The following is a 12,827-nucleotide window of genomic DNA, read 5'->3' on the forward strand; positions in this document are numbered from 1 at the left end:
ACATTCCCATGGTATCATATTGAATACTATGCATGTTTATCATACAGATATTTTGCCAGATGTATATCAATGCAAGAGTTGGGAAGTCCCTCATTGTAAGGCAAGATCATCCATGCAGTAATCCCTCACTATATAAGGAGGGCCATGGTGGACCAAAAGTAGATACCAGCTACAGTGCAAATATCAGCACAGTACTCAGGTAAGTCATATATCATAGGAAGAGGCAAAAATGTAATTCCTGGATACAGTTTAGGGTTAAAAAGTTTTTTAAAAAATAAATTGTGGTATTTTATTTTAAACTTTCTTGTTAGCTGCCCTGATCTCTGTTGAGGAAAGGCAAGATACAAATGTTTTAAGTTGTTTTAAGCCCTACCTACACCACCCTGAGTTCTATCACAGAAAGATCAAATGGGGAAATAAGCCACAACTGAAGTAAGAAAATTGACATCACAAGCCATCCTTTCATAACATACACGGCAGAATTTGCTCTTTTGGTGAATATATGAAAAGCTCATGCCACCCTTCCACCACCACACAGAAACACAATGGATCCAAGTGAATTCTCCAGACATAAGCCATGCATTAAAAAAAGTTTATTGTAAAAAGTAAGTCCCCTTCACACTCCAAATTCAAATAGACTATATAGAAAATACAATAAGGACCATTAATCAACACCCTCGTGACAGCATTATTAGACTCTACAAAATGGAAGTACAATTGTACTTAAAAGTTTTGAGAAACTGGCAGCTCAGGCAGAGCTTCTTCCCACGACCAGTTTCTGAACAAGATACAACATATTGGCATCGTGACACTCCCACCCCATCCCACATGCTATGCAAAATAGTCTTATTTGTGTGCCATACGCTTTACAAGCTATATCAGTGCTCTGTAGGTGTAGTGAGGAGGTGGAAGGGCAATTATCCTAGCAACCGTCCACTGGGTCAGGTTTGTCAAGCTGGCACACACACTTCTGACAACCAGGCAGCTGTCATCTGGGCAAAGAGAATTCAGCTGCCTTTTTCTGGTCTTCTCCCAGAAAGCGGGAAGAGATAGCAAGGAGAAGCAATGGGAAGTTTGGATTCAAACTCTTCATGCTCTCTCTGCAATGTATGGCTTCATAAACTGTGACTTGCAGTCACCATCCCCTGATCCCCACCTCTAAGCAAAAAGCCACATTGGTAAAATCAGAGTCAAACACTCTATGAGCTGGATTAAGTAGCTCAAACATATTTACTTACACTCACGCACACACTCAGTATTTGTCATAAAGCTGGTATATAAATAAGAAAAAGCTCAATATTTTATTATTAAAAATAAGCCTGCCCTTTAAATTGTACAAAAACCAATGCAAAGTCTGGGGGGAAATCTCCTGAATGTGGTGAGCTTGAAGAGAGAGAGAGAGAGAGAGAGAGAGAGAGAGAGGGAGAGAGATGGAGTATGTCAGGAGCACTTCCAAACGCAAACAGCAAGACTGCCTCCAAAGAACATGTACAGCAGATTCTTCACCTCGTGGGTGATCTCGAAACCAAAGCCCTCCCCAATCACGACATGCCAGGAGGAGCCAAACTTCTTGTCCATTGTCTCTTTGATCATCTTGGCAGCACTCTGAAGGGAAGAAACAAGAGATTCAACAAGGAAAGGAATAGGAGCCAAAGGGGAAGGAACAGCAAGTTAGAAAGAGAGAAAAATGGATTCTTTCTCATACGCCGCTAAAGCTCACCAACTGTTTATATATACAGTGAGGGGGGGGGAAAGTATTTGCTCCCCTGCTAAATTTGCCCGTTTGCCCACTGACGAAGAAATGACCAGTCCGTAATTTTAATGGTAGGTTTATTGTAGCTGTGAGAGCTGAGAGAGAATAACAACAGGAAAACCCCCAGAAACCCAGAAGACAAAAGTCAGAGATCGATGTGCATTATAATGAGTGAAATAAGTATTTGATCTCCTATCAACCAGCCAGATGTCAGGCTACCTGGTATCTTCACTGTTTGTAATGAGCTGAGATTAGAAGCACCTGCTGTAAGGGAGAGGTGTTACCTGTAATCCCAGCTCGTTACAGTACCTGTACAAAAGACACCTGTCAACAGAAGCAATCAATCCAGCAGATTCCAAACTAGCCACCATGACCAAGACCAAAGAGCTGTCCAAGGATGTCAGGAACAAGACTGTAGACCTGCACAAGGCTGGACTGGGCTACAAGACTATTGCCAAGCAGCTTGGTGAGAAGGTGAAAACAGTTGGTGCAATAATTCGCAAATGGAATAAACACAAAATAACTGTCAACCTCCCTCGGTCCGGGGTTCCATGCAAGATCTCATCTTGTGGAGTTGCAATGATCAGGAGAATTGTGATGTTGCAGCCCAGAACTACACGGGGGGAACCTGTCAATGATCTCAGGGCAACTGGGACCATAGTCACCATAAAACAGTTGGTAACACATCACACCATAAAGGACTGAGATCTTGCAGAGCCCGCAAGGTCCCCTTGCTCAAGACAGCACATGTACAGGCCCGTCTGCAGTTTGCCAATGCACATCTGAATGACCCAGAGGAGAACTGGGTGTAAGTGTTGCGGTCAGATGAGACCAAAATCGAGCTTTTTGGCATCAACTCGCCGTGTTTGAAAGAGGAGGGATGCTGCCTACGACCCCAAGAACACCTTCCCACCCGTCAAACATGGAGGGGGACATAATATGCTCTGGGGGTGTTTTTCTGCTAAGGGGACAGGACACCTTCACAGCATCGAAGGGACAATGGACGGGACCATGTATCATCAAATCTTGGGTGAGCACCTCCTTCCCTCAGCCAGGGCATTGAAAATGGGTCAAGGATGGGTATTCCAGCATGATAATAACCCAAAACACACAGCCAAGGCAACAAAGGAGTGGCTGAAGAAAAAGCACATTAAGGTCCTGGAGTGGCCTAGCCAGTCTCCAGACCTTAATCCCATCAAAATCTGTGGAGGGAGCTGAAGGTTCGAGTAGCTACACATCAGCCTTGAAATCTTACTGACTTGGAGAGGATCTGCAAAGAGGAGTGGGACAAAATACCTCCTGAGATGTGTGCAAACCTGTTGGCCACCTACAAGAAACGTCTGACCCCTGTAATTGCCAACAAGGGTTTTGCCACCAAGTACTAAGTCATCTTTTGCAAAGGGATCAAAAACTTATTTCACTCATCATAATGCACATCAATCTCTGACTTTTGTCTTCTGGGTTTCTGGGGGCAAATTTAGCAGGGGATCAAGTACTTTCCCCCCTCACAGTATATAGAGAGAAATACAGACATACACACGCTGTTTTATCTGCTGTTCTTGGCTTCATTATGTAACTGCTTTTTAAAACAAACTGTTGTCATTATGCATATCAATTATATGGTCATTTTTGTTAGCTTTGATACATTTATATTTTGGTCTTGAGATGAATTTGTAACTTTTATTGAAGTTATCTTTTTAATTGAAATTAGTTGCTCCACCAATTTAATCAATCATGTGTTTCCATGGGTATTTTGTATTAATATGATTCTGGTATCATCACTGAATTATTTCTATTTACTGCTGTATTGGCTAATTAAATTTAATTTCAAGTCAACTGACAGAGAGATCAAACAATTTCCCCCCACAGACATGGGAGCTTAATAGTAATGTGTGGAACGCCCTCCCATCAGATGTCAAACAGATAAACAACTAGCTGACATTTAGAAGACATCTGAAGGCAGCCCTGTTTAGAGAAGTTTTTAATGTGTGACATTTTAATGTATTTTTAATCTTTGTTGGAGGCCGCCCAGAGTGGCTGGGGAAACCCAGCCAGATGGGCAGGGTACAAATAATAAATTGTTGTTGTTGTTATGTATCTTCCTTATCATTCAAAAATAAATAAATCCAAGCACGTAGTTCTCAGAGATGACCAATACCTCATTGTTGGTGGAGTATTTCTCACACGCAGTGACACACAACTCCATGGTCTCTACTCGCATCTCCTCTGGCATGTCTGTGTGCTGGAAGACAATGCAAGGAAGGCCATAAGCCACAAAGCAACCCACACTCCCAGACCCATCTGGGAGCCACCACCTCTTCTTTCTTTCATGCTTGGCCAGGAGTGGGCAAAGGATGGAAAGTGTAGAAGCCAGGCACAGGAATTCAAGAGAAATCCTCTGTGACTGAGAAGTTTATTTAGGCAACTGGAATATCTCCCCGTTTATAGAAATGGCAGTCCTGAAGCAAGACGTCTTTCCAAGCTAGATACAGCTCTGAGGTACATTGGTTTTCTGTCCCATTCTCCTCGTCCCATCCTTACTGGGGGCAGAAGCATGCCAAAGATTTTAAAACCTAGCTGTTTGCATTAAAATATAGATATGTATAACAGTAAGGAAAACCTTGCTAAAATAAGTAAGTTTGCAGTTCTTGAACTTGCCATACACACAGAGACTTTCAAATGCCAAGATAATTTTACCTTTGGAAGATACAAAATGGTTTCCAATCATTCTGCTTTCCTATTACACAGGTAAATGTCTCAGCAGCACATGCTAAAAATTGCAATACTCCATTCCTAGAGATATTATAATCCTGCCCATGTTTATTACTTCTGTGCTAAGAATAATGTGGAGGCAGGAAGTGAGAAAGAACATGCTAATTCCACCCCTTCCCCATGTAGCAGGGAGACTTGTTCTGCTTGTGTAGCCTCTCCATGCAATGTAAAACCCAATATTTCAGAGTCTTAAATAATGGATGGAGCCCGCATAAGTAGAGGGAATGGCAAGAGGGGTCAGAGCTAGGACACTTGTCCTCACTCTTCCTCCTCTTGTGTTCATTTAACCCAGAAGTAGTATGTGTATACAGGACTTATACCTCCTCCACATGCCTCAAATGTTCCATCATTTTTTCTTGCTGCCCACTTATTGTCCCATCTACTATCAAGAACTCCCTCATAACATCACATGCCTTTCCTCTTTCCCATAGGCATCTGGTTGGCTGCTGCAAGAACAGGTTCCTGGACTAGATGGACTACAGGACTGATCCAAAAGGCTCTTCTTCTGGTACTCTGTTTACCCTTCCAGTTTTCTTTCATGCCTTCATGCACACCACTTTCTTTTGAGCAATCATTCAGAAATTGTTGAGCCACTGTAGGCAATGACCACAATGACTTCTGCTTCTTCATGTGTACTTTGTAAAATACTTGATAATAAACTCTTTGGGGAAGAAGCGTGGGATAGAAATTTAATAAAGAAAGAAGATGGTGTTTGCTGAGCAATAGACACACATCCCCATTTTAACAAGATTGCTTGGAGTGCCTTGTGCAACTGTATTTTTATGAGATATACCAATAAGGTGTCTGCTTCACCCCACACCTCAGTACTCCTATTTAAATTAAGTAGCAAAGTAAAATGGAAGCTAATGGCACCAAGCCCCCACATCTCCTGATCCAAGAACGTAGCATACTTCATTATTCCCATTCTTACCCTGATCAGTGGAAAGCTGTGAAGTCTCTTATAGTCCGCCTCCTCTTTTTTCCCCTCCCCAGTGTCTGCCATTGTCTGTCCACTGTGACCCTGGGAAGGGGCAGAGCAGCCTGTAGGGAACCAATCAAGGGCAGACTAGGAAAAGGCTAGGACCTTTAGAATTCAGTCTGAACTGTTTTGCAGAAGCAGGGTATTCCGATGCTTAAGAGAAAAAGAGAGGGAGAAAATAGTTCAGTTGACGTATCCTCAGCATGAGGATATCACACATCTGAGATCTTTAAAAGAGTCAAAATAAAGAATGAGCCATTCATCTAGTCATGATTATACATGGCTAGATAATATACATGCATTATGATGCTATAGTTTTAGATGATGGTCTTTTTTGCAACTGTCTGTTGTTATTAGCATAAGACGTAAAATTGAAATGGTAACAATATTAAAATACTGTGAAAATCCCAGCCTGCTTGACTTTGCTACTGCCATTTCAAAATGCCAACTCTATTTTGCAAGCAAAAGCTTACAGAGTAGCAAGTCTTCTTGCTTGTATATTCCTATCTGTCACTAAAGGAACAATGTCCTTTACATCCTGCCTAGTTAACAGCTATTCAATCAAATGTGCCCATAAATACTTTGAGGTATACTGTAATTTAGAAATTATATCCCTCCTGGTCTAACTAAAAAAGGCTGACACTTAAAAATCCTTATTTCGTCAACTTTAAGAATAGGAACTTAATCCCACAATAACATTCTCTGATTAGCTTTGCACAAGCCCTACTTCTTGCCAGTCTCTGGCTTGAAATGGATTGATTAGCTCACAAAGGTGAGCCCCCTCCCCACCTTCTCACTATATAGAAGGATCTGGCAACTTCTGTTTCAGTGTATCTGAAGAAGTGTGCTTGCACACGAAAGCTCATACCAAGAACTAACTTAGTTGGTCTTAAAGGTGCTACTGGAAGGATTTTTTTTATTCTCACAAAGGTGGGCAGACATCTTTCTCTTAACCCTAAAGATTTCCCCCCAGGCTGGAGCTACTCTAGGTTGAGAGATCATGGATTTGGAATCTTTCAAAGGACCCTGGAATAACCCAAGCCAAGCGATGAATAGAGGTATCAGCCTAGGTAAATCCTATATTTTGCCATGTTATGCTATTTTTGCCAGTTTATCATCTATCAAAAGCCACTTTTGTGCTTAATTTCCCCCTAAAAACGTACACTCAATTTTTAAAAGATCAATTGAATGCTTGTTTACATGTCTTCTTGGGGGGGAGGAGTACTGATATGAGAACAGCAGGCCTAAAAACAGCTTTTCTTTGCAGTCGTTGTTTATTTAGGGGTATCCAATTATCCCTTATACTTTGGTGACAGTTCTAGAAAAGCAGTCCTTGGAAACAGCTTAAGTAACTAAATGGGTTTGGATTTTATTCCAAGAGATGCAAAGAACCTCTCTGTGAGTGAGCGTAATGGTGGCTGATGTAGGTGCCTTTCTTCCACTGATAGGTGGACATATCTTTGTGCTCTGGTCTCTCTCTATATATCTTGCAGGCAGGTTATGCAATGCCTCCCACAAGCAGCCATTTTGTGACTGCTGCAAAATTCCAAATGTGCCCACTGGCCCCCAAGCAGGGAGACGTCATAAGTCAGTGGTAAAGCCCATGCTTTGCATATAGAAGGGTCCAAATTCATACTGTTGCAGCTCCAGTTAAAAGGATCAATTAGCAAGAGGCAAGAAAGATCTCCACCTAAAATTCTGGAAAACTGCTAATAAAGAAGGCAATATCGGAAAGAGAGCCCCTAGCCTGACTCAGTATGTCAGGCTCACATGTTACTGAAATATCAACATCTGATGCAGCTGCTTATACAGGAAAATATCTAATATTAGTCATACTCAAAGTAGGCCCTTTGAAATCAATGGATGTAAGCAGCTTGGGTATATTGATTTCAGTGTGCTCACTCTGAGTTTCCATAGCTGAGCTGTAAATGAAAAAAGCACATTTTAAAAAATTAACGCCTAATGCTAACTTCCTGGAAGAGAAAAAGTTCGCTGTTCTCAAGAGACTGGCAAACATGAAACATCCATTAGCGCCTGGGCACTTGTGTGAATGACTTTCCTCTTCTATTAGTAATGTTCCGTATCTATGGGTACAGCGATGGGCCAAAGGAAGTAACCTGAACAGGAGACGGTATGTTTAGGTTTGTCTTCTGCCTTCTTCATGGATTCTACTGTTCCTAGTTCTCCCCTACCAGACTTTTTTTTTTTTTTTTTTTTTTTGCATTTGCACAAAACATTGCAAGAAAACCTAAAGTGTTCTAAAGCAGATGAGCTACAGAAATGATCTGCAATAGCGGAATATTTGGTGCCTCGTTTCCTCCAGCCTTGACCTCTTACCACGCCAGAGTCCGCCGCCCCGCCAGGCTCCGCGTCAAAACCCAGCCCGCGCCCCGTGAAGATGGTAGCCTGGGATGACCCCCCCGCCCCAAGGGGGCCGGACCCCGCGAGGTGCTCAGGGCCAGGAGCGCGCTTCATCCTGTGAGGGACCAGAACCGCCAGACCGAGCGGGCTGGGGGCGCTCCGAGTGGCCCCTGGCCGGCCGGGAGGGAGGTGTGGTGGGGGGCGCTGGGGTCTCCGGGCGGCGGGAGCGCCCAAGGCTCCACTCCGACGGGGCGGAGAGGGGGACGGGGCGCGGGGAGCCCGACCCGCCTGCCCGGCTTCTCTCACCTGAGTCACCTCGACCCGGAGCCCCAAATACCAGCCTCCCTGCGGTTGTTAAGGAAAGGAAACGTGCTTGTCTTAGCAACCGACGCCGGAAGTCCCGCCTTCACCCTTCACCCATAGGGCGAGCCGCGAAGGGAGGAGAACGCTGGGTAGGTTGCGAGCCCTTGTCTGTCACGAGGAGGGGGGGAAAGGGTCCTTCAGGATCGGCGGCGGCGGGAGTTGCGGGTGTCTATCAGCTGCCGGGTGCGATTTTGGGAAATAAATAAAATTCCTACACGCTGCAAAGCGGCACTAGAGGTTTTGCAGCTGTGATCGTGTTGTAGGAAGGAATGTGTGATTTGTCCAGGCAGCTAAAGGTGCTCTGGCCCCGTAGGCACAGTCCAAAGCACCAGGCAGTCTCCTGCCTCTCTCTCCCCGTCACATAGGGAGGGAAGTATCCGAGCAGGCGGGTGCCAGGGAACTTTTTTTTTAACCTAACCCTGTGTAGACCTTGAATTCTATATTTATTAAAAAACAAACTGAACGGTTGTGAATAATTCAAATAAAAATACTAAGGGGGCGTGGGGGTTGGGAGAAGAAAGGAAAGCTGGGGGAAATGGGTCACGGCAAGGTGGCCAGAAAAAAATCTGGATTTGTTGGTACATCTCTGCATGGTTCTCAGCATAGCTGTCAACTTTCAGATTTGAAAACAAGGGATCAGCAGCCTCACCTGTCCCGGGGAGCCTCGAAAATAAGGGATCAGCAGCCTCACCTGTCCCAGGGAGCCTCGAAAATAAGGGATCAGCAGCCTCACCTGTCCCGGGGACAGGCTACAGGATATCTAACAATCCGGGATAGCAGCGGGAAGCAGAGGGAAACGGCGCTGGAATAGGGGAATTTCCCTCAAAAAAAGGGAAGGTTGACAGTTATGGTTCTCAGTAGAAGTGGCTATGATTTCTGACTCCCAATTGTTTCACAAGAGCAGCAACGAAACGCCCTAAATTATACCGCTGGAGTGAGAGCTTTGGAAACGGGGAGTGGGATTTTATTGAATCCTGGTGAACTGGCATTGCAGCGAGAGAGAAAGAGTGCAGAAGGAGGCTGCAGTTGGAGCCATCCTCCCCTAGTCTCAGTCTGAGCAGGACTGACCCTACCACTGGAGTTTAGGCAAAGTGAGGCAGTATTATGAAAGAGCAGCCAGTTTGGGAGGAGAGGAGCTGGTGGTAGATTGCCATATTTTGAAGAGCAAAAAAATGACACATTTGCCGACTTTTAACTATTTTACTAGTTTTTACTTTTAACTATTGATTGCTATGACGACTCTACCCATGAAAAGGAGTGTGTGTCCTGGAAAAAGAGGACATATGGCAACCCTACTAGGATGTTCTGCTTCAGGTGTCAAAATAACTTAATTGTCCTCAGGCACCAGGCACTTTGGTTTGATGTGGGGGCAGAGGCACCATTTTCTCATCTGCCTCAGGGAGCAAAATGTCATGGGACAGCCCTGAGTCTGAGAGTCCTGACCCAAAAATGATTGTTTTAAACCTCATGCCAATTTGGCCTCATTGGGCTGTAATACGTGGCTGGCGGACTGCAGCTATTACATGTTAGGCAAACCAGACTGACAGAAATGCTAGTCAATCCAAGTGTATTGTGTATTTGCAACCTGTCTGTTTGGCTATTCACGATTTCAGTTCTCTGCTAACCTTAAGTCTTATTTATAGTGGCTGATGTTTCTGCTTTTTTCCATTTGCTAAATTACACATTCTTTCTGGATCCCAGGACCTCTTGAACCATGTCCTATTTTTGGCTTTCTTTGCAGCTTCCTTTTTTGATTGAGATTATATGTGCTCTTGGTTTGCATCCCTAAATAGCTCCTATGTGGAATTTTAAAGTTTTTAATTTCCTCTCCTTACCTTTTGTCTCCACCATCTCATTTCCTCACCACCACCCCCATATGTCATCATAGCAGAAAGGCTGTTAATATATTTTTTTCATTGTTCAGCAATCTGTTGTTGTTTTTTGCGTGAAATGTACCACGCTGGTCCATATTTATAGTTTTCTTTTCAGCTATGCCATCTTTATTAAATACTTTTGAAATCGTTTATTTTTCTGAGGAAAATGTTTCTTTGATCTCAGTCAACCCTTCCTCCCTTTCTTCAGTATTTTCACTCTGCTGTAAAAACAACAACAAAAAACCACCACACATTTATCTGTGGTTCTGTTCATTCTCCTATTTACTGTGCACTTACCACATTTCCTATGCTAGATTTTTAGTCTGTGTCACACATTATCTGAAATGCATGTGTGTCCTGGAATTGGTTATAAAATCCTACTGTTTGAAGTGTTTTTTTCTTAAACCAGCTTCATACCAGCTGGAGTCCTTAAGGCATTGCTAATCCATCTCTAGCTATGCAAATACTTATAGACATCCCTGTTACATCAAGGCTCCTGGTGTGCACACAAACAGAAATGAAGCTGACACTAATGAAGCCATGCTGATGCATGGTGAAAGAGCTGGGAAACACTGGAAAAACAACAGCTTCACCACACTTCAAAGTGGTAATGTGAACACACCCTCTGTGTTTGAAGTCCACCAGAGTTTTCTGGTTCTGTTCAGAGCAGATTGGCACATTTCCCGATACGCTATGAATATGCTGCCACAGCAACCACAATAGTTTGGAGTGTGGATTCACTGGTTCAGATATAGCCACCTGTGTGAAGCTCTTAAATGTGTTGCAGCTACATGTGCTTGCAGATCATGTGTGCTGGTTGAGTAAATGTACAACTCATGTTGAACTAACCTGTAGAATTGGGATGGTGCAGAGATAGCACTGGAGAGGCGAAAGCAGAAGATGCTGGCCCAAACTTTGCAATGAACATTCAACATCCAGAGTCATAAATGGTTCTGTATCAGTGCCATGTGGATATTTCTCTGATGCTTCCTAATGCCTGCTAGTTCATGGGCAAGAGCAAACCTTGGAGGTAACACAGAGCTGCACCTCTTTATAGTTGCCAATAGCTGTGAGGTTGGGTGTGAAGGGTGGCAGGAAGATTAGGGCAGGGTATATAAATCCAGGAGCCACCTGTTGGTGGCTGCTTGAATTTCCATTGCTCAAAAAATAGAAGACATTACAAGATTTACAGTCGTCCTTGTGGTGTAGTAAAGTCTGGAATCTGGTGATAGGTGAGAAAACAACACACAACTGAAAAGTCTCAAAAGGATCTGAAGAACATTTCTACACCAATTAGTGGGAATTTATCACTTTTGCAACTGCAAATGATCTGCAAAGTTATTGGTACTAGTGTGTTAATTTTGGACCTCATAACTGCGTTATATAAAAATTGTTCTCTGTTGATCTTATTCCGTTGTTAATATTAGATGAGTCCCTTGTAAGGTGACAGTGAAAAAAAGTATTCTTAGATGTATATCCCATAATTGCAATTGTTAAATCCTTTCCCTTTTTGTTACAGAATTCAATAAAGCATTTTAAAAAACAAAACATCCAGGAGTCACCAGCAAATTAAAAATGGGACTTGAGGTCTGGTACCTGGATTGGTGAAGAGGATAGGAAGGGTATTCTTTTGCCTCCTCAGTAGCTGCCCTATTACACCAGGTAAAATTATTTGCCCCTTTAGCCTGGCATTATTTACTCTGAATAGCAGCAGCCCTCCAGGGCCTATTTTCCCCATCTGATCCTTTAAAATAGACATACCAGGGATTTGAACCTCTAACCTCCTGCTCTCAAAGTATGCACACTAACATTAGCCATCTGCCACGCACCCCACCCTGGCAACATGCTGCTGTGTGTAGGATCTGGCTACCTCACTTTCTTCAAGGATGCCAAGCGTTCCCCTGTTTCTCTTTTCTTCTCACTTCGATATATAATTTCCTTCTAGAAAGAAAAGTGATTTCTCTAGCTTTTGCAAGTGTTGCATGGAATGTGCAAGTGCCACTCGGTGTGGGTGTGTGGGTGTGTGGGTGTGTAGCGGGGGGGGGAATAGAAACTGTGACATCACTAACGGGGCCATCTTAATGTTTTGCCATCAGAAGCAACAAGGTCTTTAACAGTGTGACACTTCAGTTCTCTCTAGCTCAAGTACCTGCAACTGCATTTGCTTAAATTCATCCCTCTCCTTGTTGCCTTCCTTGCTGTCAAATATATATGTAAGCTCCTTGGTGTCAGCGACCTGTATTATTATTATTATTATTATTAAGAACTGTAACGCACATCAATAGTGCCTTATGAAATAATCTCCTGCACCCATTATTATTATTATTATTCATGAAGTCTGCCATTTTACACAATACCCTCAGCATCCTAAAGAGAATCAAATACAAACACCAAAGTTTATTGTCAACCATCAAATATACAAAAAAAATACATATGACACATACATGTGTGAGCACATGTCAAATCCTGTTTAACAACTGTACAAAAGAAGGAGGGGGGAGCGAGAAGGAGAGTGAGAAAGTGACTGGTGGTCTAATTATGCCCCCAGGCTTGATGCCTAAGATCACTAAGATCACAGTGTTTACAACTTGAACATCATTGCTTCCATCCCCTCACTGACTCCTGTGTAGTCTCCTCCCTCGGAGGGGTTTGGGTCCCCTTGGCAACAGGACAATTTGATAGCAGCTTTATATGTTATAGTTTTAGTGGGTATATCTTGCAAGAC

At 43.3% G+C, this 12,827-nt stretch overlaps 1 protein-coding gene across 2 annotated transcripts; it reads right to left on the reverse strand.

Annotated features, from left to right (window-relative positions):
• Positions 1–578: 578 nt before the first annotated feature.
• On the reverse strand, positions 579–8,282 carry DNAL4 (dynein axonemal light chain 4). Of its 2 annotated transcripts, none has more exons than XM_081024143.1 (4): positions 8,172–8,282; positions 5,457–5,657; positions 3,912–3,995; positions 579–1,605 (listed from the first exon to the last, which is right to left on the reverse strand). In XM_081024143.1, exons 2-4 carry the CDS (start codon positions 5,526–5,528, stop codon positions 1,441–1,443), a joined length of 321 nt encoding a protein of 106 aa, XP_080880269.1. In that variant the 5' UTR covers positions 5,529–5,657; positions 8,172–8,282; the 3' UTR covers positions 579–1,440. The 2 variants fall into 2 exon arrangements, with proteins under 2 accessions (XP_080880269.1, XP_080880270.1); XM_081024144.1 differs by lacking the exon at positions 8,172–8,282 and adding an exon at positions 7,842–8,126.
• Positions 8,283–12,827: the final 4,545 nt, after the last annotated feature.

Source organism: Podarcis pityusensis (assembly GCF_964106645.2).
Source record: "Podarcis pityusensis genome assembly, chromosome: 10".
In the NCBI taxonomy this organism is placed as follows: domain Eukaryota; kingdom Metazoa; phylum Chordata; class Lepidosauria; order Squamata; family Lacertidae; genus Podarcis; species Podarcis pityusensis.

Coding starts and splice junctions, on each gene's coding strand:
- DNAL4 (XM_081024143.1), bottom strand. CDS start 5,528: ATGGCAGACACTGGGGAGGGGAAAAAAGAGGAGGCGGACTATAAGAGA. Junction 3,996..5,456: donor ACAGCTTTCCACTGATCAGG/GTAAGAATGGGA, acceptor ATTGTCTTCCAG/CACACAGACATGCCAGAGGA. Junction 1,606..3,911: donor AATACTCCACCAACAATGAG/GTATTGGTCATC, acceptor TCTTCCCTTCAG/AGTGCTGCCAAGATGATCAA.